This window comes from Helicoverpa zea, chromosome 1, assembly GCF_022581195.2.
Source record: "Helicoverpa zea isolate HzStark_Cry1AcR chromosome 1, ilHelZeax1.1, whole genome shotgun sequence".
NCBI lineage: Eukaryota > Metazoa > Arthropoda > Insecta > Lepidoptera > Noctuidae > Helicoverpa > Helicoverpa zea.
The window spans coordinates 12,074,752-12,098,071 of NC_061452.1; the positions used below are offsets into that span (position 1 = coordinate 12,074,752).

At 38.5% G+C, this 23,320-nt stretch overlaps 2 protein-coding genes and 1 pseudogene across 12 annotated transcripts in view; 1 reads left to right on the forward strand and 2 right to left on the reverse strand.

Annotated features, from left to right (window-relative positions):
• The window catches only part of LOC124631044 (kinesin-like protein KIF13A), a 135,934-nt gene that overhangs the window by 10,280 nt on the left and 102,334 nt on the right, over positions 1 to 23,320 (reverse strand). For 3 of the 11 annotated variants that reach the window (XM_047165222.1, XM_047165165.1, XM_047165155.1), the window contains exons 8-29: positions 23,022 to 23,213; positions 21,546 to 21,645; positions 20,231 to 20,379; positions 18,262 to 18,499; positions 17,701 to 17,868; positions 17,266 to 17,376; positions 16,925 to 17,148; positions 16,394 to 16,564; positions 15,569 to 15,730; positions 15,054 to 15,170; positions 14,417 to 14,693; positions 8,839 to 9,035; positions 8,167 to 8,327; positions 7,274 to 7,388; positions 6,966 to 7,067; positions 6,616 to 6,721; positions 6,031 to 6,222; positions 5,485 to 5,629; positions 4,839 to 5,002; positions 4,350 to 4,495; positions 2,595 to 2,636; positions 1,322 to 1,496 (exon numbers count right to left, since the gene is read on the reverse strand). In XM_047165222.1, coding sequence (XP_047021178.1) covers positions 1,322 to 1,496; positions 2,595 to 2,636; positions 4,350 to 4,495; positions 4,839 to 5,002; positions 5,485 to 5,629; positions 6,031 to 6,222; positions 6,616 to 6,721; positions 6,966 to 7,067; positions 7,274 to 7,388; positions 8,167 to 8,327; positions 8,839 to 9,035; positions 14,417 to 14,693; positions 15,054 to 15,170; positions 15,569 to 15,730; positions 16,394 to 16,564; positions 16,925 to 17,148; positions 17,266 to 17,376; positions 17,701 to 17,868; positions 18,262 to 18,499; positions 20,231 to 20,379; positions 21,546 to 21,645; positions 23,022 to 23,213 — 3,454 coding nt within the window. The remainder of the gene's footprint in view (positions 1 to 1,321; positions 1,497 to 2,594; positions 2,637 to 4,349; positions 4,496 to 4,838; positions 5,003 to 5,484; positions 5,630 to 6,030; positions 6,223 to 6,615; positions 6,722 to 6,965; positions 7,068 to 7,273; positions 7,389 to 8,166; positions 8,328 to 8,838; positions 9,036 to 14,416; positions 14,694 to 15,053; positions 15,171 to 15,568; positions 15,731 to 16,393; positions 16,565 to 16,924; positions 17,149 to 17,265; positions 17,377 to 17,700; positions 17,869 to 18,261; positions 18,500 to 20,230; positions 20,380 to 21,545; positions 21,646 to 23,021; positions 23,214 to 23,320) is intronic. The other 8 variants (XM_047165211.1, XM_047165232.1, XM_047165186.1 and 5 more) reach the window with 8 other exon arrangements.
• Positions 9,340 to 11,927, forward strand: LOC124631085 (annotated as a pseudogene).
• Positions 11,923 to 13,769, reverse strand: LOC124631094. The gene is made up of 2 exons (XM_047165264.1): positions 13,293 to 13,769; positions 11,923 to 13,117 (listed from the first exon to the last, which is right to left on the reverse strand). Exons 1-2 carry the CDS (start codon positions 13,418 to 13,420, stop codon positions 11,959 to 11,961), a joined length of 1,287 nt encoding a protein of 428 aa, XP_047021220.1. The 5' UTR covers positions 13,421 to 13,769; the 3' UTR covers positions 11,923 to 11,958.

The window sequence follows — 23,320 nt, forward strand, 5'->3', positions numbered from 1 at the left end:
ATATTCGTTGTCTAAACTGAAAGCGTCGTTCGTTGTTCGAATCCACAGCAAATAGATCAACGTAGAGGAAGTGGGAAGGAGAGGAAAAATCACAGGTCATGCTGGTACATGCAAATGAAAGAGACACGCAAACAATCAGACAGTCAACACAACGACAGAAGCTTGATGCTCGAAGCTTGCTTTCCTCTAATAGCCAATACAGGGTCTAATTTTATCAAAATGAACTCAGCATCGTATTCGTTCTCACTGGATTTCGTTATGCCAATAGTTTCAGATGATATTTTACAGCCAATCAATGGGTAACATACAGAACAGAAATTTCTTATGAGTAACAATGATCACAACACATCTATTTAGTTTTTAATCGTTCGGTTGCATTCGTCTAATAATTTCGCAATACAGTTGCCATTCCGATTTAATACCATATTGTTTTCTCTGTTTACCTGATAGGAACGAGCCTGAAGGTAGCGGGGGATTAAGATACAGAAAATATAACGTTAGTTTCAGAGTTTAGGAATCATTTTGTGGTCCTATTCAACCTTGTTCTTTAAGATCTATTGTAATGGAGTCCAATAAAACGTGCAAATTTTGCCTTGATATTAGAAAATAAACAAAAAATATAAGAAAAGCATTCATATATTTCTGAAAAAATCGAGATTAGTTAACATATATTTGGGGTATTCGACTCCATTCGCATTCAAAAATATCTCAAAGAAAAAGATGGATCATAGAAGAAATATTTCAGTAAACTTAAACAAGTGACATCAAAGAACATGGCAGTGAAAGAAGTGGGGAGTAGAGATAGAAGGGGAAGTTGTTTGAGCCATAGCGTCGCCACAAAGCAGTTGGAAAATAAAATAATGTAATAGTGAGATCATGAACAGTGGATGTTTTAGTACTGTTGTGACAATTTAGTGAACATGAATCGCCTGATAATTCTTTTGAAATCTCTCCGATATAATGTTACTATCAACTTCAAACTATTCTAGATAGTCTATCGTGCATCGAGATCTGTACATACTAAACCAAAATTTCTGTTACCTATTCTACTGAAATGCACTAATAAAATATATTGTTTGTCTAAAATACGGTTTAAAACTTGATGTAAGCCTATGACGTAGTTAATGCGCTATTCGTATGCACATGTGCAGATACTGCAAATAACTTTTTTCGATTAAAAACTGTAGGCATGACAATGTTATGAGTGGTAAAGAATGAATGTATCGGAAATAGGAGTGTGTCTTGTACTGGAAAAAAGTTTTATTTTAGTACACAACACGGAATAATATTTGAGGATATTTTGAAGTATGTTTGTTCTTACCGAGTCCGAATGGTTTGGTGGGTGTTGGTATTTCGGGGTCGTTGTGCGAGGGGGCGGCGTATGAGTGTCGGTGCACGGAGCGGCGCGGGGTCTCGTCGGCGAGGTCGGCCATGCTGCCCGCGCGGCCTGACGCCAGCCCGGCTAGAGACTCGAAGGAAGAGTCCAGGCGCATTAGCTGTACAAGTTACAAGGTATTATTTCTTCAACTCTTAGTGCTTTGAACAGTGGTAAGGGAGACATTCTAAAGCAACTCGGACTTACATACAAGACAATAACAATATATCTGACTTATGGCGTTACATTAAGCTTACAAATAGTGAAAGCTCAACACATTTCGTAGTCGCTTTAATTGGTTACATGATTAAAACATTTAAAACATAGTTACTATCACAATATTAAATAAATTAAACTAATGGAAATTAAAACACAGCGACAACGATTATTTGTAAAAATAATATCTTAAATGCTATGAGGAACTAATAAATACGTGAACTAACTACGTGCTAAAGATGTGACCAGCTAGAAATAAAAATTTGCAGCGAATAAAAAAGTCGTTCAAAAATAAATGGTGAAAAAAACTTTTCTATTCCTGTTTTAACATAGTGTACATTCAATCTTTATCATTTCAGAAGAAATCAATTTCATTATAATGCAATTTATCCCTTAACAAAACACCGTAAAGTTGAGACTTCTACTACTTGCCAAAACGGCAAAATCGATCACCAAATAGGACCTTATACCGTGCAGCATAAAGTTGAAATTGTCTTGTGAAAACAGGAGCACATAGAACATAAAGTGTAATATCACGGAGTCAGGAAATGAGCGGAGATGCCATAATACAGGTAGGTCAGGCGCCTTCTTTTATGTCAGTACGAGTGAGCTAACGAGTCTTCTACTTATTTAAGACATCTGTCAACTGTTTTTGGTGTTACCAAAAATGATGGTTCCTAAGAAGGCGTATGGGCGTATAAAGTTTCCTCGTCCCCCGTACACCCGCATTGTGGCGCGCTACATTCTTAGGAAATTTTACGTTATAGCACCTCATCATCCTCTGATCCTTTTCTAACAGGATGTAGCTGAGTACCAGTGTTTAACACGGAGCGACTGCCCTATCTGACCTCCCCAACCCAATACTCCTTGGTTAGACTTACTGGCTTCTGACTACCCGTAACGACTGGCAAGAATGTTCAATGACGTTATGGCATCTCCGCTAGTGATTTAGTTCTCCGTGTGTAATATATAATGGAGCGTGTGTTCGGCCATGCGGACTCACGTTGTTCCCGTTCTTGGCGGCGTTCTCGAGCGCCTGCGACAGCTGCGGCCGGTGCGTAGCGACAACACAGAGGTTAGCAAGCGTACACACTGCTAGGGGAATCGGATGCAGGTCGGGGTTTAGCGATGTATGTGTATTCTTGTTTTAGTTTAGTAGGTCGAAAATGAGTAGAAAATCCTGAGAATGCTAATGGGCCTTTCTGCAGTTTTTTTCAAAAAGATTTAGAAAGTCTGTTATCGACATTTTATTTGTTGCTTTTGTAAGACCCAAATAGTTGATATCAAACTTAGGCTCTAAATTAGCAAGTAATCAGGATCTTCAGCTAGTCGAAAGAAGATAAGAGAATTTAATCACTTTTGTCGCATTTCCCCCGAATAGCAAACGACTCAGTACTCTATGGCCTATACCTAATGTGTTATGTATATTTACATAGTGACGTAATAACCGCTATACTTTGTGTTAATGGCGACATCGACTGAGCAAGTAATATTACTTGTGTATATTATTATTATATTAAACTGGTGTATTATCTGCTCCAAAGCTTTACAACATCTATAGTATAAAACAACTTACAGATAGAAGATATCGCGCCTGTAAATTCGTAATGTTATCAAATGTTTTGGAGTGTCTTACATACCATCGACCATTGTTACAAGGAGACATAGAAATCTATTTATTTTTAAAGATTTTAAACCAGCAAGAATTTACATATTTCTCCGTAATAATCGTTGGTATGTAAGACACCAAATATTTCTTCAATAATGTGGACCTAATTGTCATTACAAATATCTTTATATACGGGGTTCTTGTGCAGTTTATAGTTCTATCTGCGTGTACCTACGTGCTTATCTAGCGTCGAATGTACGTGTGTCTAGGAGATAAAACCGTGTGTTTTTTTACTTTAACTAACGATATGTACTACGTACTATTGAATAATCGTTTATTTTTTTTTAAGAAAGGTTTTTTCTTATATTCGCTATGACATTTCTAAATGAAAGGTCCGAATGGCTATGAGAAAATTGTCGAGTCTTGTTTTACTTAACGGAAATACTTCGGTGCCCCCTGATTGATATTTGCTAGTTCGAAAAGGTTTTAAATTTTAAATTTGAACTCAGCAGTGAAGAATTCTGAACAAATTAAAATTGTATTTTACCCTGTAATATATACAACATGTAACTTAATTAGCGCACATCCTGAAATTAGTTTGTTCAGAATCGTTTACTGAATCTATTTATATCATTTTTAATATAGGTAATTTTTTATCCCAAAAATAATTAAAACTACGGAAATTATTGTCATATTAACCCTGTACAGTCAAAACAAATTCAAATAGACCGTAACTCAAAGTAATAAGACTTCGTGTATTGTCGGCTTTTTCCGTAGTTTCGTTATGTTGTGTCGAGTCGAGCGGCGCGCGGCGCGATATTTGCGTGCGTAGTAGTATGACCAAAAAGTTCTCCAAGAATTGGTATAACTAATTTAGTAAATAACAATGCATATACATGTTAAATTAAAAATTCAGTGTATGTATTATGATTATAACATAATATTCTAATTGGGGTGTTTGAGGGTGTGCGTTAATTACGTTACATGTTGTATATGCATGAGAAAACATAACCCGATCAGAAGCTTTATAAAATCACAACCCAAATGACTTATCAAATGCCATAGCGAATTTACCAATACATCAAAATACCAGTACGTAGTACAAATTCTTCTACTCGCATCATAACTACAGCTACTGCAATACATTACCTGTGAGAAGTTAGGCACAGAAGCGGTCTTGCGCATGGTGATGGGCTGTCCGCGCGCCTGCTCTAGCTCCTTGACGGCAACACTTTGCCGCAGTCGGTCGAGAGTCAGTATGCTCTCTACTGCGCTCACGCCGCGGGTGTATTTTTCTGAAAGAGAAAATGTAAGTAAAGAATTTCCTAAACTGTGCATCAATCAGCATTTTTCCTAAAATGCTGATTGTCAAATGAAACTAGGAGTATCGTGATTCACAACAAATTATGATACCTTTCCAACGTGTAAAAATTGTGAAACAGTTGACTATTTTTTAAATAAAATATTACAATCAAAACGGAGCTAAGAAATTTTCAAACAGCCAATAGGTACGGATACAAGATTTTTAAATTCTATTTGTCTCTAAGCTTCTCCATTCTGCTCCGCTTTAGTGGGGCTGAACCTTACACGTTTTGCAATATTACTACTATTATTACTATTTTATGTACAAAACCTTACCGATATAAGTCTCTCCATCAGCAGCGCTGGCCTCCTCCCCGGTGGCAGCTATCTGCGCGAGGCTCTCCCTCTCCTCCAACTCCTCAGAAGCCTTGGGTATGTTGGAGACCACCTCGTACGTGACACCCGTCTGCGTCAGCTGGTCCGTCCTGTCAGCGTAGTAACTAACACATTTGTATATTACATACGCCTTTGTGGTTAAATGTAACGTATTGTTTAGTTACAAGAAGAGAAGACTGATAGAATTTTAGAAATTTCGAAGAAGGATCGGACAATTGTTTCAGAAGAGGAAGATAGATATAGATAGAGATCTATTCCTCCATCTCTTCAGAAGCCATGGGTATCTTGGGGACTATCTCAGAATGATAGGATTCTTGGAATTCTGAAGAGATCGTGCAATTCAATCAGGAGAGGAAGATTATAAACAGCTAATTACATAAGAATAAGACGAACTTCCAGAATATAGCTTGACGTAAACATAAAATAAACAATAATATGAAGAAGTAATAAAGGTTTAACTCTAACGGAAAAGTAACATGTTTAAGTCTGGCCATTAATTAAACAAAATAAGCGTTAGCCCATCATAATTGTCTAAAAAGTAGTAAGAAAGATAGTGTAAGAACATTCCAGAAGGCTGACGACTAACCTGACGATTTTTTTCCGTATCCGGTCGGTGAGGCTCTGTCGCTTGTAAATGTTTAATCCTAGTCGTTTCCTAAGTATGAGATCCATGGGGGCGGGGTGCGACAGACGCACGGTGGTCTTCAGGATCAGGTACACGCGCTCGTTGGCTGGGGAATTAATAATAACATTATGTTTAGCACATCAAATCAAACACATCATCAAAGCTCAAAGTAATAAAAGATAGTGTTTTTCGACTTTATAGCAATATCTAAGCAACTTATCAGGAAACCTTGCTTGCACAAGGTGATGAATGAAACTAGTTAGACTTTGCTGCGAATTACAGCTTAAAACAAACATAGGAATATGCAACTAACACGATCTTATGTTCAAGAGTTAGAAATTTTGCGCAGTTTTACCGCGATACTGCGCAAAATTGCGCAATCGCTTTGCTCAAAAGATTAATTAAATAAAATATAATAACAACAGGACAATTTAACTAACTGACAATTTCAGCAGTTATTTATCATGAACTTTATAACATTATGCTTATACAATATAAACGACCTACCTTCAGTAATCCGATTGAGGTACTGCGAGTCATGTATAGAGGAGTCCCACGAGGCGACGGCAGACACATCCTTGTCGTGATGGTGCAATATCTGTAGCTCGTAGAACTTGTTGCCGTGTTCCTTAGGCAGGATCGAGTGTAAGCCTGCCACTGTGACTTCTTCGCCGCTAGGGTGAGTTGTTAGGTCATCCGCTGTGGGAATGGCAGGAAGGATGTTTTAACTTTGTACATATTTAAGTTTGTTCATTTATTTACAATGAAGGTTGAAGGTAAATTACACTGTTTAAATATGAATACTCATACACGCATTCCTCTCACAAAAATTCAAAGATTCGAACATTTTCCTTTTCCATTTATCGTCAAACATTTCAAAATCTGCATTTGAGTTCAGTTCCTCTGAAATGGTGAGGGTTTTTTTACTTAAAAAAGCTATTTTATCATTATTGTATTTTCTATGTGCCTTAGTTGCCTACTGCAACGGTCTTCTTCTTCTTCTTAGCGTTTATCCCGTACGGTAACGGTATAAATAAAAAATAAAGAAGTGTTGAAATGAAGACTATACATAGGTATCTGAGCGGTACTTACCGTTAAGGTCTAAGAACAGCACGGGTATGTGATGTTCCATGCCTAGAGGCGGCACCCACGCGGCCGGAGCGCCGGGGATTGGACTGCCCGGGCTAGGGACTAACACCTGTAATATATCAAATAAGCAATGTGTTTAACTGTACATAACTCGCTGCGAAAATATCAGGATAAGTTCCTATTGTATAAGCCTGCTTGTGTCGACAAATAGATTTTTTGTTTTTTTTTTTAATGTTTTTATGTACTAGTTTATAAATATTGTAATGTTAATTATGTATTGTATTTTATATGCGCCCTAGTTGCCTAAAAAAATAAATAAATAAATGAGAATAGGCTGATTGAGTTGTACTTACAGCGTTCCTCTCCTCGGTAAGTGAAACCCATTGTTCGACGAGCGATTGTTCACGCTCGTTGTCACGTTCACTCTTCATCGACGGCGACATGTTTACCAGTTTCTATTCACAAAACACAAGAAAATCATTATAATACTTGGATCATTATGAGGTCTATATTTAGTCGCTAGCTGCAAATTTCAATAACCTATCTATCCGATAATTTTTACTAGAAATTGAATTTCGACATTGATCCCATTATCTATATCTTTCATCAATACATCAACAAATCTAACAAAATCTATAAAACATTTTTTTCTAGAATTTACCTGTAATTGTGCATGTAAATGTTGCCGCCTGCGAAACAGCGCGTCGCTCCACCTCTCGCGTAATACTGCTAGATCCTCGTCTTGGTACGAGTCCAATGGCATTTGTAGGCGTGACCTAAAAACAAAAGACGGATGCAATATTTTAACTCGTTGATGTTCAGATCTAGTATAAATGACAGGGGATGTAGTTAGGTATCTTGTCTTGCCTGGTTCTGCGTTTGCGCAAGATGAAGTTAAATCAACAATTTGTGATGTGATTTATTGATGTAAATGTGTATTGCTCGAAGAGCTACCGCATCCCTATTAAGGGCTCCAGAAGATGTTCTGGAGTTCAGTGCCACTGTTGTTTGCTGCGTCACACATACCTGACACTGACGGAGCCGACTTCGATGCTGAGTATCTGCTGGCACACGAGCGGCAGCGTGCCGCTGTTGTGTGCTGCGTCACACATACCTGACACTGACGGAGCCGACTTCGATGCTGAGTATCTGCTGGCACACGAGCGGCAGCGTGCCGCTGTTGTGTGCTGCGTCACACATACCTGACACTGACGGAGCCGACTTCGATGCTGAGTATCTGCTGGCACACGAGCGGCAGCGTGCCGCTGTTGTGTGCTGCGTCACACATACCTGACACTGACGGAGCCGACTTCGATGCTGAGTATCTGCTGGCACACGAGCGGCAGCGTGCCGCTGTTGTGTGCTGCGTCACACATACCTGACACTGACGGAGCCGACTTCGATGCTGAGTATCTGCTGGCACACGAGCGGCAGCGTGCCGCTGTTGTGTGCTGCGTCACACATACCTGACACTGACGGAGCCGACTTCGATGCTGAGTATCTGCTGGCACACGAGCGGCAGCGTGCCGCTGTTGTGTGCTGCGTCACACATACCTGACACTGACGGAGCCGACTTCGATGCTGAGTATCTGCTGGCACACGAGTGGCAGCGTGCCGCTGTTGTGTGCGGGCCGCACACGTACGGCGATGCGGCGCTGCTGGCCTTGCCGCACTTGGTAGACACCACCCGTCCACACATCGTTGCGTTGTACCACCTTTAAACAAAGATTTAAGTTACATATTGAAGCTATATATATGGATAAGACACCAAAACAGACAAATCGGAACGCCGATAACAGCGAAACGTCGCGACGCGACGGTCTTTGTCGGTTTTGTCGCCGAACACGGGGGAGCGCGCAGTGGGCACGGAGCGTCAGTGTGGACGGCTTGTGTGTATGCAGACCTGCGGAACGCGCGCGAGCCATGGAAGAAGCATCACGCACTATTGTCTTCGCGTGTTCTCGACAGACTAAGCTATATTTGCGGTGCGCATACTGGAAACAACGTGCGCGCCCTGCGTCCAAACTTATGAAATGTTCCTTTCATGGTACATTGCATGATACGTTTCGCATATCTGTGTGCGGCTTAACAAAATGGATAAAATTGCAGGCTTAAATTCTTCTTTGATTGATGTGTGTAAAATTAAAGCCATATATTATACGTTTTCACACACTAACTGTGACATCAAAAAAGAAAACATAACAAGTATTAGCAACGTATGTTTACCTCAACCGGCGCATATTCTCCGTTATCATTAAGCTCGTGTATCTCGACCCAGAGTTCGATCTTGCGCGTGAGCTCGGTCCAGCGGTCGGCGAGTGACCGCGCTTTGGCGAGCTGTTGTTGTTCCACCTCCCAGTTGCCGCGGGCTCGACTGAACCCGGCCGAGCGGTGGCCCCATACTTCGATAGATAGGGCTCCCTCTGGTGATAGAATAAAATGAAAAGGTGAATATTGGAGTTGTATTTTTATAAATATAGTTTGGTGAAGTTGTTATTTTTTACTTTTGTTTAGTTAGCAGTTATGGGGAAAGTGAGTGTCATCAAATTGTTACATTCTGTGTTAGTTAAAAAAAGTTTACATGGTGTTTTTATACCAATTATATTACCAGCCTTAATTTATAGTGTGTGATTGACTTATTTGCTCTTATTTTGTTTCGATATGCAGAAGGCGTACTTGTTGCATATTTAATATTACCTAATGGGCAAGACGACAATTTTTGAAAATGTGTTTTAAAATATTCTTAACTATCTACTATTTCTAAAAAATATAATATTTCTGTAATTTATTAAATAATTATTGAAAAAAATTAAATTTTAATGAAATGTTAATTTATTCGCGCCAAAACGCAGTCACCGACGTTGACATTTGCTGTGACGTCAATCCTTAGCAAACTTGTAAACATTAGAGTCGAGTAACAAATAAAACATATTAAATATTATTTTAATATGAATTCTAAAGGATATAAGTGGTGTGCGGTCCCGCAGTGCACTAATACGTCAATAAAAACCCCTAACAAAGTGTTTATTTACGTGCCAAACGATAAAACGATGCGATATAAGTGGCTAACTCTTGCACGGCGAGATCCTAAAGCTGTTCGTCTTGATACATCTATTTATTTCTGCGAAGATCATTTTGACGTAAGTTTTAACGTTATTCCTTATATTCATAATATTCTGCGACATTGTTTTACAAACTAAACATTAATTACAAGGTATTCGGTAGTAAATCTAACCTCGAAATGTATAGAGCTTGTTTATCGACTTTATATTCACGATTGATTATTGATTACTTTATTCATTTTCCAGTTGCCACATGATATGGATAATTATATGGAATATCACATAATGGGTTCTGTGTCGAAAATTCGGATGAAACCAGGGTGTATACCCACTAAATTTGAATGCCAAGCAGATAGGAGAAAACGAGCATCTGATATGACCGAATGACCATATACTGTAAAAAAGCAAAGACAGGAATTAATTCAAGATTCTATAAAAGATCTGGAAGATAAAAGTATTGTAAATAAAGCTATAGTGTTTGGAGAGACATCATCAAGTTCAGGTACCAATCAATTTTGAATGTATGGTTCTTTGTAATGTATAAGCATAACAACAACTAAAAGAACTAGAAGTAAAAAACCTGTATAAAATGTAAATCATTAAAGTTTATATTCTGTTTATGTAAATTGTATCGCATGTTAATAGTAGTACCTAATTTTTAATTATAATAAACAATATGGGTACGAATACTTTATGTGTGAGGTACTAAATGTGTGTACTAATATCTCATTATATATGTGTATCTCATTATGGAACACCTTTAAAATCAAATACATAATTTCTTTGAGTTTTAATTATGGGATTATAATTATAAGTTACAATAAATATTAATTTATGTGTTTGCTTTTCAGCTGTGCATGGAAATACAGAAAGTATTACACAAGAGAAAAATAAGTCTGCAAATAAATCCATCCAAGTTTACATCACACACAAATTCAGGAGCAAAGCCGTTCAAACTCAAGTTAATTTTGTAAACCAGATGACATCGCCATTGAAACCGGATCGCCAATCTGTCTCTACATCGCCATTTAAGATAACAAGATACACTTTTCTAATCAAACCAACTGCAAGCACATCAAACATAAATAAATGTTCAAGAAAAATGTTTGTCTCTGAAAACCGCTCTGATAGTGATATTTCGTACACACCCTCCATTACTCATGGAGAATCATCACCAACTATATCTGTTCAAACAAAATCATGTTCAGATTGCAGTGAGTTGAAACAAGATGATAAACAAAAAGAGTCAACTCAAATGCTGCAATGCACAATACTTAAAATTAACAGAAATCCCCGGCTTTATATTGGTGTACCTAAAGACTGTTATTATTTAATAGATTTAATTGAAAAAAATACAAACATTCCTCCAGTTCATTTACTCATGTGTTTGAAAAAGATTAGGCTAAATAACTCATTCAAAGAGCTTGCAGATGATTTTTCCCTAACACCAGGTTATGCTAGTAAGATATTTCTTAAAAATATTCCTTTGTTGGCTAGTGTAATGCGTCCTTTCTTGGTAAAATTAGATAAATTTAAAATAAAAAATAATTTACCAATGGCATTTAGGCATAAATATAATCAAGTAAGTTGTATCATCGACTGTTTAGAGATAGAAATACAAAAGCCATCAAAAGCTTTAAATCAATGTCTCTCCTGGTCGGAATATAAAAAAGCAAACACTATCAAATATCTTGTGTCATGCACCCCAAATGGTCTGGTGAATTACATATCACCTGGGTATGGAGGAAGAGTAACAGACACATGTCTAGTGGAAACATGTGATTTTTTTAAATGTTTGGAACCAGGCATGTGTGTAATGGCTGATAGAGGGTTTAAGCATGTTGAAACATATTTATTGAAACATGGTGTAAAATTAATGCGACCTCCTAGTGTTCTAACAGGGGCTAAACTCTCAAAAACTGAGGTGAGGGAAACTAAACAAATTGCCAGTTTAAGAATACATGTGGAGAGAGTGATTCGTCGCTTAAGAGAATTTCGCATATTGAAACCACATGCATGTGTAAATTACAGTCTTGTTAAAGTTCTGGATGACATTATAACTATCGCCTGTGGGTTAATAAATTTGCAGGATTCTTTAGTTAAGTAACCTATGATTATAACCATTAAGAGTGGTTACACCCCTAGCGGGACGTCAGTGCAGGACCCATCACCTCCCAAATTAGAACCTATGATTATTTAACCTCTTTTTGTATGATCATAATTAAATAGGAAAAAATAAAAGCACTAATTAACTTTGTTTGTTTTATTTACATATTATGACTAACTAAACAACACTTTGGTACAATAGTGGGTACACATTATGCTTCCATGAATGGACTAAGGCTAAAACAAATTCTGAAACATATTTGTCATCATATTGCACACAAATTATATTTACATTTTTATTTATGTTATAATTGCAATCTGCAACACAGAAGTAGCCTTGTTGACGACCAGACAAATACATTTGCAACTGCATCTGTGCATAATATTTTTTGGTTGGTTTCCCATTATTAACATAATTTTTGAGAGTCTTAGTACTTATCGGACATTTAATTTCTATTATACTCTCGTCACAGACCCCATCTGGTGATCCAGCTATCATGGGATATTTTTTGCTGATGAACAGGCCACATTTATTTATTGTTTTTCTGAGTTTAGATGAAACTGTTTCCCTGACTTCATCCTCCAACATTCTGCCACGTTTCATTGCATGTGTGTCTGGGATTCTTCCACCCATTATCTGAGCAATCAAGGTTCCATCATTGGTATTACATCTGGTGAATTCATATGCTCGTGAAGCAGTAATCCTACCATACCTTAGTTCATACCAAACACTACTTTTATTTTGTTGTCTTGTTTTTTCTTCAATAAGTTTAACATCTGCATCGGTTAATACAAGCTTTTCCAAGAATATGTCACAGGATTTTTCCTTATATTTTAATATTAGTTTGTGCATGGAGAATGTAATCACTTTATCAGGCACATAATCTTCCTGAAATTTGATCAATTCACAATTGTGAAGTTGCCTTTTCCTCCCTTCCTCGATAAACTTGTCTAATACTACACTATTTGATGGCAAGCTAGGCTTAGCATCAGATAAATCTTTTGCTGTCATGTATTTTATGGTAGTTCCAACTTTTGATAGCTTGGATTTCATCCAGTAGCATTCAACTGATGTAACAGATGGTTCTTCACTCCTGCGATGCACCCACATAAGAAAAGCCACGGCATGTTTGCAGCCTCCTTGTGATGCAACACAGTCGTGGCAATCCACCGAAACAACTGTCTCATTGACTTCGTCAACTACTAATGTTACTCCATATAACTTTCCATGGACCTTGTGTTCTGGACAGATTTTTGACTTCACCACGCACAGATTGCCATCGCGTTTTAACTGGACATAACTTATGGCATCATCACCGTACGACGGCCTGGAAGACCTATAACAAAAAAATAGGTGTGTAAATATAGAGTTACATACTTAATCGTAGATTACATACACAAAACATATTCTCATAACGAAAACATAACCTCAAATACTTAATATATCAAGTGATATTTTACAAAATATCTTCTAAATTTATAAAAAATTCATACAGTAATAATAGTACTTACGCTGCAGTTTTCACGTTTCTGAATTCTGCTGAACAGAAATCTTTGTTTGACGCCAGGAACTCTCCCAACATTAACAAATCCACTCGAGGCAAATTAGAACTGTTTGCCTTAGTAAATCCTTGTTCCATGGCTTAATTAGTAAAGCAAATTTAAGTAAGTAAGCAAAAGACCGATATAGATCTTATGACACTACTTTTAGTCAATTTAAACACTGATAAAACTCAAGAGATAGTCGAAACTCGAAATAAATTCGGTGACAGTGACAGTATTTACTAAGGGCTGACGTAACACTCTGTGATTGGCGTTTTAAAAATCATGGCGGATGGCAGTATTTTGTCATTTTATTTTCTCAAATAAAATAATAATCTCGTCTTAAATCTTAAAATGGAGACATTTTCCACCATACATACACAATATTTTATCAGTTAAACACAATATTTTAATGATTCCGTCTTACTGTCGTCTTGCCCATTATGTGCTTGTTCCTTTTTCAGCCTTAAAATACTAGATGGATTTTCATGTCATACAGAATAGCATATAGGCTACATATTATATACATTTTCAAGTATAAAGGCTCGTTTACACAGTGCGAGCTGCTGCCTGGCCAGTAGACAGCTACTCGGTTTGTCTACTCGTACGCCAGTAGCTCGCCTTGCCTTTGCTGTCTACACGACACCTAGCTACTGCCCAGTACGAGTCGTGTCGCGATGTCGAGTGAACATGTTTCATAAATGAAATATTATTGTCAGAAGACCATCTATCCGCAGCCATTTCGAACTCGATTTAGTACACAGGCGTAGCACACAAAAAAACACGGGTTTCACTCACAACTGCCCTGCTGGCACTGGCGAGCTACTGCCGAACGCGTCCAAACGATGCGAGCGACGCACGAGTCGCTGTCATGTGCGAGTTGCTGCCGGGCGAGCAGGCGAGTGAAAACAAAAAATGTTGAAGTAACTCGGATGCGAGCTACTGTCCAACTCGCACTTGCGAGTTACTCGTAAGTGACGTCCAAACAGTGCGAATTATTGCAGTGCAGCTACTCGGCAGGCTGACTCGCACGCTAACTCGTACTGTGTAAACCAGCTATTAGTTGTATCTAATAAATATATTCGATCACATACCTGCACAATGCTCAATAAACTCCTCAGTGAGCGGTATAGTGAAATCCTTCTTATGATCGAATCTGAAGGTCATGAGCGACTGATGCCTCGGCGACAGCGGCGCGGGCGGGTTGGCGGGCGGGTTAGCGGGCGCGGGCGAGTCGGCGCTGACGACTGGCGGGACGACCACGGGCTCGCCCGACCCGCCGCCGCCGAATACCGAGTACTGGCAGAACACGAAGTGTGATAGCGATGGGGGGAGGCCTGTTGCTTGTTTTATAGCCACGCGGATTGTCACCTGTGGTAATAAAAAAAACATTGGTTATATGGTAAAAGAGGATACTTGTAAGTGGACTTTTGTAAACGGCTACAGAACTACTGTTTAATAAATTAAATGTTGTCGTAATTTTTTTATGGCTGGATACTCGATATGCCACTCAGTTTTGAGAACTGCATTAACATTATTCTTGCTTTGTCTCACTTTAATTAATTAATTTAAATAAAAAAATATTTTAAAGTAGAACTTAAAGTTAAGTAATGTTTGAATATTTCGAGGTAAGTAACCTAAGTTGTCCCCAGATTTAAAGGGATAAAACAATACACATTTAAAAATAATTAAAGTAAAAATTCTTTATGTAAGTACCTATTGAACACATACCTGTTGTGTAGCAGGGTCAACAGGATCGTCATCATCTCTCATATCGCCCGAACTGTCGGAAGCCGCTTCACAAATTCTGTCCTGAGGAAACTGTCCCGCCACTCGACTTATCTCAACCTAAAACAAAAACATAACGATCTTCATCTTGTCTTCACAGACTTTTAATTTTCGACTTATTTCAGCCTGCCTACTATTTTTCCCTATGATCTAATCTATATTAGTATTGTCGTATTGTCCATGATCGAGGAACATTATTCGTTCGTCACGGTTAGCCGTCCTTTGGATGAAGGACTGCTTCCCATAAAATTTTATTTAGGATAATCAAATAGACTTATGGGAACTTGTTAATCACCGTTTCATTTTTTCAGCCATAACACTAGGAAGCAGTGAAAAGGATGGTGTGTTTGAGGTTCTATCCAGTTAAAAAGTGCTAATTTAACTAGCCCAATTTCAATAAACATATTCATTTTTGACTTGACCCAATCACCCCAATAATAAGTTCTACATGAACATACCTGCAACCTTCCAGCGACTTCTCCCTGCTGACTGATGATAGGCGTATGGTAATCCAACGTGACGTCATGGAACAACGCTTCAAGGAACACGTTGGCGACGCCGATCAGATTGTGATTCTCTTGTGACTCGTAGAACGGATCTATTGCTGTTTCTGACGGCTCCTGGGTTACAAAAGGGGCTCGAGATTTTGTAGTATTGAAAAACGGTAAGGTTTTTTTTAAAGCTTAGCTAAGCGGCATAAATTTGCGATCTACTGAACTTACAAACTAGTACACTTTGACCCTTTATAGTGGTCTAAAATGTTAAATTATACAGATCACTGTTACTTGTTAACTAAACATCTAATTACTATAGGAATTGCCAATTGAACCTTAAGGTGTTAAATTACTAAACTTTTATTTGTTTTTTCTTCGCCTTCACTAGGAATTTACTGGTTTTTTCGTTGCGGGAATCGAACCCGATACTACAAAGCTACCTCACACTTCAACTTTACTTACTTCACTTATTTTTACGAGGCGACTGAGTTCTTAAAATGTTGGTGCAAATTAGCCAAATACCAATTAGTGGTTACATTAGCGTGCTCATCTAAGCTTTATCTCTTTATGGTCTTACTTTGTAAAATTCATACTAGCGAGCATTACTTCTAGAAAGCGCCACCTAGACGATCAATTAAATTGCGAAAATTTTATTTTATTACCTGTGCAGAATTTATATTGCAGATTGCGCAATGATTATTAGATTGCGAATATATTTTTATTGTAATACAATTTAATTGATCACCCAGGTGGCGCCTGAGTAAAGTTAGTAATAGTTAGTAAACTTACGGTGTCAGTGGAGGGCAGGCGTACCTCAGTGTCCGCGGGGCGGCGGCGCCAGTCGTCGTACATGTCGCGCATGTCCACCAGCTTGTTGTCCAGCTTCTCCATTGACCAGACTTGGCCGCTCCGGCCTGGACGTTTTACCATTATAGCGGGCTCGGAGACGAAGGCGCCGCGCTGGGGAGTAAGAATATTTTTGATAAATATAAGGCTAAAGCCGGTAGCCGGTCGGAATCAAATTTCACGATCCGACTGATCAGTAAATTGTTAATGTATTGACTGTTTAGTCATATTAATAGAGAGGTCAAAGATGCAACCGTACTCGTATCGAATGAGGAATAAATTAATGATGAAGGAAAAACGTCGGAAAATAGAAAATTTATAGCAGGATTGCCAGACATATATCTACACTTTTCATCACAACAATCTTCAAGCTAGAACACACAGTGACAGTTTTAATAAGCAATTTTACACTGCATGTTTATTATGTCAATTTTGTTTTTCGTCTTTATCATGTAAATACTTTATTTTACATACCTTTCTATTAGGACTCAAATTCTGCGGCGGTATCTGAAGCGTGACACTGAACCTGGTGTTCCTCTTCATCTCTTCAGCCAGGAAGTTGGCTTCCTGCACCAAGGCGTTGGCTCTCAGAATGTCGGCCTTGAGTCGTCCGAGCGAGCGCTTGAAGGTGTCGTCGCGTTCGGCCGCCCAACGTTCCACGCGAGCCGCTGTTGTGGGCGTGCATGCTGTCATTTTACCTGAAGGGTATAAAAAGTTATTATTATTTATGTGTGGATCTAAATAATTCCCCATCAGACTTTACACACCTTAAAGAATGTTTTGTATCAACATAAATTAATCAGTATGAGCTTTACCTAATTTGAGCGGATCGTACGCGTATGGTGGGTAAGGCGTAGAGGGAGATAGTATGTTTCTTAGCTGTTGGAACTGTCGCTCGTATTCTTGCCGTTGTTTCTCTAGTGCCACTGCAAAATAATTACATACGTTGGTAAATAACCAAAATAATATTCACCTAGTAAGTAGGAAAAATGTACACAGTCTTTGCCTTTCAATCATGATTAAGTTCAAATATTCTATGATTTAATATTCAAATTCAACTTTTTACAGCACTTCTTCCCAACGAAAACACATAGGAAGTGGTGAAGGGTGGCGTTTTGGGGGCTGTCTTTTGATTTTAACGTTATAAAAGTGCTGATTTATCAGCCTAACTTGAATAAGTTTTTTTGAGTTTAGTTGAATAAGTTACCTATATTTCATTATTTAAGTTACCTATATATATTTTCAGTTACCTTGTTTATCCTCCTCATGCTGCTTCTCAAGCCTGGATATAGCAGTCTGTATGGGATCGTTGCTCAACTCGTTCAACATGATCTCATCTCTCGCGAAGTTGTAGTCGATCGGCTGCGCGGGAGTCTGTGGCTCGGATGCCGCGGCTGTCGAGTAACCAGAGTCTTGTTCTACAACGCGACGTTAGTAGAACAAAAGGAAATGTCAAACAAAAGCAAATTGTGTGCAAATAAACCACATTTGTAAGCTAATTTAAATAACTTCGAAAGCAATAATGGAATTGAAAAGCGCCATATTTTTTCGGTTGGGTTTTCAGCGCAATACAGTACAAAAATGCATTGTTACTTATAAGGCACTATTGTACAACTGACCACTAAACAGAATTAGTCTTGATACGCTGAAAACAGAGTTCTATTACTGTCAATTTCCAACAATACGCAGAAAGAGACAGCACGATACTTAAAATGTTTGTCGGTAAACAGCGGCGTTTAGTGAACAGTAGCCCAAATAGTGAATTAAAATAAATAAAATACACTTTATAAGCAAAGTCTACTCAAACTTACCAGCAGCCTTAGGACAATTAACTCTAAAGAAGTGATGGTTCCCCCACAGTATTCTATCAGCATGACCGAGCCTGACTCGCGACACGACTGGAGTTCCATTCACGAAGCACCGCGCTGCTCCGAGAGGCTCCATGTGCAAGCCGCCACCTTCGACCAGGAGTTGGCAGTGTTCCGGCTGTATGCCCAGCCCGGAGAGTTGGATGTCGGCTGAGCTGGAACCGCCTACTAGTGTGCGGTCCTGGGGAATGAGAGTGGAGTTAGAAAGGGCGTGTGAATATGGGTATACGAGACAGGTTGAGGTATTATGATGAGATAGGTAGGTGATAGGCATTGTTGAAAGATTATTAAGTCAAGAATAAACCTCAGTAAGATCTAGGTCCATTTCTCTTTAACTAAAAAAGAAGGATCTAAGGAGGAGGCCTATGTTCAGCAGTGGACGTCCTATGGCTGAGATACTTGGTACTGTAGAGACGTAGTATTTAATTAGAAACTCTTTTGTTATAAGGTTTTATTCGTTAGATATTTTTGGTACTGCCCGGACAATCATTTTAAATATATTCGATTTGTTCCATAGAATAAGTTTTTATATTGAAGTGTGACTTCACCTCTCGAGCCCAAACAATAAACATCGTGATATCGAATCAGTTTTTCATTTTGAGCAAGATAATTGTCTCCCGGTCCTACAAATTGGTGGAGGCGCCGGCTAGACACGCAGTTTAAAAAACGTATTCCTCTGCGTAATATTAATAGCAGTTTAGAAATTTTAAATAGGCAGAATGTAAATAAATATAAATATAGGAAAAATTGTGATTGATTCATATGTTTCTAATACGTGTTTTGTAATTTCATGGTACCTGGAACGAGTTGTACGAGCATTGCCGGTGAAGGGATAAGATGGCAGAGCTACTTCATCTTCAGTGCGAATGAAGATGAAGATAACCAATGTCATCAAGCCTATATTATATTTTGTTACTATTGCTCTGTGAATAAAATCCATAAATTTCGTATCTTTTAATGTAGAAAGAATGTTTGGATGGTGAATTGAGGTTGAGATCAACTTCGCAATAAGGGGCATAGCCTCGCGAAGAGTGTTTGCTTGACACAATGGTTTCTGCCGAAGATTTATGATCCCAATATTTGATTTATTAATATTCAATAATGTATGTAATGTTATGATAGGTGAGAAACTTTGATAACGGTGACTTATCATCTGACACGTTAGCGTCCGGCGAAGTTGTAAGTTATCAATACAGAGTTTTTCTTTGCTTGAAAGGTAATCCCTTTAGGATGGGTGTTCACTTTGAATATCCTTTGCTATTAGAGGCACGTTTCGGGGCTTTTTGCGTGGTTTTGCCACGAAAAAGTTCACGATAACATGTTTTCTTGCAGTGCAATTTGGCACACTTAAGTAAACAACTTACATGTTATTGTAAACTATCCCGTTGTGAGGGTCGTGTTTGTAATTTCCACGCATAGGTCAATTTTAAGATAGGCTTAGGTAGGGACATTTAATATGATTGCCGGCCTAGAGCTGCGCTTTTGTGATAAAGTTTCGACTTTATCATAAGGGCGTAGCTGATGTAGAGACGTAGTATTTAATTAGAAACTCTTTTGTTATAAGGTTTTATTCGTTAGATATTTTTGGTACTGCCCGGACAATCATTTTAAATATATTCGATTTGTTCCATAGAATAAGTTTTTATATTGAAGTGTGACTTCACCTGTCGAGCCCAAACAATAAACGTCGTGATATCGAATCAGTTTTTCATTTTGAGCAAGATAATTGCCTCCCGGTCCTACAGTACCTAGTAAAAATACTGATTTCTTCTATGTTTTGTCACACAGTTAATCGAGTTAGTTTGGATGGTTTGCAATACGATAACCGTGTTTTTCTATGTATATGTATCATGACGACATTGTTATTGTTCTAAGCAAAACACTTTTTTGTGTGATTTACGGGAGAACTTACCTTTAGATAATAAACGAGCAGTTCATTGAGCGAGGGGTCAGCATTCAGATTGACGAGGTAATACTTGTTCTTCTCCACTTTGATACCGCTGGCCTGCACACTGATACCCATCTTCTCCAAAGCTTGTTGACGCTCGCTTTGTATTCGACCTGGAACCAAAAATAATATTATAATATTTCAATTATTGTCTGACTTCTGTCGGCCAGTCATTGCCTTAACGCGGGGCACAAATCCAAGTGGTTTCCACGGGACCCGGGATATTCGCACACAATATTTAGTTTTGTCCTTAAAGTTCTCCATACAATCATGTCAAATTCTATCCCTCTAGAGATCCATTAAAGCCAACATATACATCATACCATGTTTTGGCTGTACTTAGTTCTAATTCCCTGTAGTATACAGCGATAATCTGAACATATACTTTATCCGAAAGCCATTAATGTTTCCTTTAACGTCACGACAACTAATTCAAGAACACTCTGACCTAATACTTGATTTCCGACTTTAAACTACAGTTACACAAGCAATTCCTTCAGGGACTTATAGTTCGGCCATTCAGAGAATGCGTTCCTGACACGTCGCGATTGAACTGACGACGTAACTACATTCATTGATTATTGATATAATAATGTTGTTTTAATGCTCCTCAATTGTTAAAACGGTAAACAACCAGCAAAAATATTTTTATCGTAACTGCAACGCCATTGCAAAGTTACGTCGTCAGTTCAATCGCGACGTGTCAGGAACGCATTCTCTGAATGGCCGAACTATAACTATTATATGGCGTGACTAAGAACATATGGACCTTTGCACGAAAACTATAAACCTCTGCAGTGTATGACGTAGAATATTCGCTATTTGATTTCAAAATAGTTATGCAGTAGTATGATGCATTCTACGAATAGTATACCTATTTTTGTAGATCACGCCAAGATATATTTATTTTTTCCTAATATTTAGCTAGACACAATAAGTCTAGTTAATAATCTATTACAACATAAAATAAGCTAAAGGACAAAACCACAATAGTTTAAGAAAACTAACTAATGAAAGTGTAGTTGTTAAAGTGTCTAATAAGCAGATAATAAATGGTTGCGGTTTGCTCGGAACACGCCGTTTTGTTATTGAAAATAACTTATTTGTGTGTACCACAAGAGCTGTAAGCTATGGTCTAACCGCCAAGTGCTGAATTTACAACATGGAGATGGTTTATTTTCTTTAAACTTTATTCCTAGTAGGTATATGAGACATTTCCTTGCAAGCGTATTTTCGCAAGCCAGAATACGGTCCTCTTACAGTCCCTAGCGTTACGTACCAGTTTCAACCAGTTTTTCCTCCCATGTTCGCGACATCTCCTTCATCAAGTGCTCGCTTTGCGCCAGTTTCTCGTGAACCTCTTCACCCAATGGGGAACCCTGAAATCAAAAATAAATATTTCATGTGAATGATTCACTATACTCTGATAAAATTATCAACTAGGTACGTTAATTCGCCAGGTCAGTATCTTCTTCTTTCTGCCCTGTGCAGAATTTTTTTTTGGAGTCGGTACAATATGCCTTGTGCTTCCATTCCTCCCTGTCACTCGTCATACTGACACTCACTCCAGGTCAATATGTTAAGGACAAAATGCGACTTTACTTGCATAACCATTTGTCACGATCACATAGTAAGGAAAAGTTCAGTTGTTCAGTTGATTATGTAACACGACGAAGGCTCGACTCGTCAGCGAGCCTCGAGCCAAACCGACTAATACTAAGTTTAATTAATTTCCAACAAAGCCCCGAAGACACGTTACCGGAATACTAATCCTTCAGGAAAACAGATCGTAAATTACAGTGTCGCCCCTTTCCTTTTGGGCACTAAATTGTTTCAGTTGTGGTAATGTAGGGTCTATGTATTAGACATTTAGGCTAATTATGTTAAAAAAACGATTGTAATCTTCATTCGTGTAGGCGAAGATATTAATCTGTCATGTGGCATTATTCAAAAATCCTTTGAGAAATACGGAAACTGACAAAAACAACATGATCACGTTTAGCGGTTTTAGCGAAACTATCAAGGTCCTATGATACATATACAAAGTTATATAGCAGAAAAGAAGTTTCGATGCAACTGGCCGCTACGCCTAAAAACTACAACTTCCTCATAAACCTAGTCATCATTGTTCAGCAAAGCCCTGACACACTTGATAATTCCCTTGAGCACATCGATCGTCAGTCACGTATGCGGCAGTTACCATGTGACATGCACATTTGTACACCACATGGTGTATCTTGAGGTCGTTGAGCCGACTTGGGCCCGACCTTTTTCTTTTCTTTGCATTATACATGCACTGATAAGACCGAGTCTAATCCAATTACATTTCCTGCTGTGGAATGGAGGAAACTGTAGGTCGTCTTTTGTTTCTTTGCTTCATAATAAAGCAAGCAAATGATTTTAATGAGTCCTATGCCTCTTTTGTAGTTTTCTGTATGAAGGTTTTTTTTTTTTTCAAACTAGAAATATGAATACTCTGAGATTGTTTTTCTTATAAGTAACAATGGATGGATTTTGTAGTATAAGCGTGTATCTTTTATCCATCACAGTCCATCCAGTCAATAAGTACTTGTGAGAGACATAATGAGATAACGTGGCACAGAGAAGCATGGGAAAATTCGGAAAAGAAAACCTGTCGCGCCAACCCCAAATGAATATTGGAATAAGGGCTGGAGACTATTGACTTGAAGGTTTCAAAGACCTACTTCCACATACTCTTTTTTGAAGTCATTCGATCCAACAAGGCGTAACTTACCGTGCCGCTGACGGTAGCATACTTCAGCATCTCCTTCAGAGTCTCAACCTCTTGGCGCAGTTCGCGAATGATGCGCGCGTTCGGGTCCTCGTTGACGACAGCGTGGTTCACGATGCGCTTCGCTCGGTCCGCGTACCGAAGCGTCGATAGAGTTTCCTCGTAGTTATCTGCAGCCGGTGATATGGTGGCCACCTGAGGAAGATGGAACCGTAGAAATTATGGGTTCTTAAGTGTACTTTGCAGAGCTCTTCCAACTCAAGGAAGTCTGGGACTTGTTATGTGTAGCGATAAATAATGTA

Bases quoted from the DNA above. Each gene is read 5' to 3' on its own strand.
- LOC124631094 (XM_047165264.1), bottom strand. From the start codon at position 13,420: ATGGAACAAGGATTTACTAAGGCAAACAGTTCTAATTTGCCTCGAGTG. The intron at 13,118-13,292 runs GTAAGTACTATT...TTTTTGTTATAG, and splicing joins AGAAACGTGAAAACTGCAGC to GTCTTCCAGGCCGTCGTACG.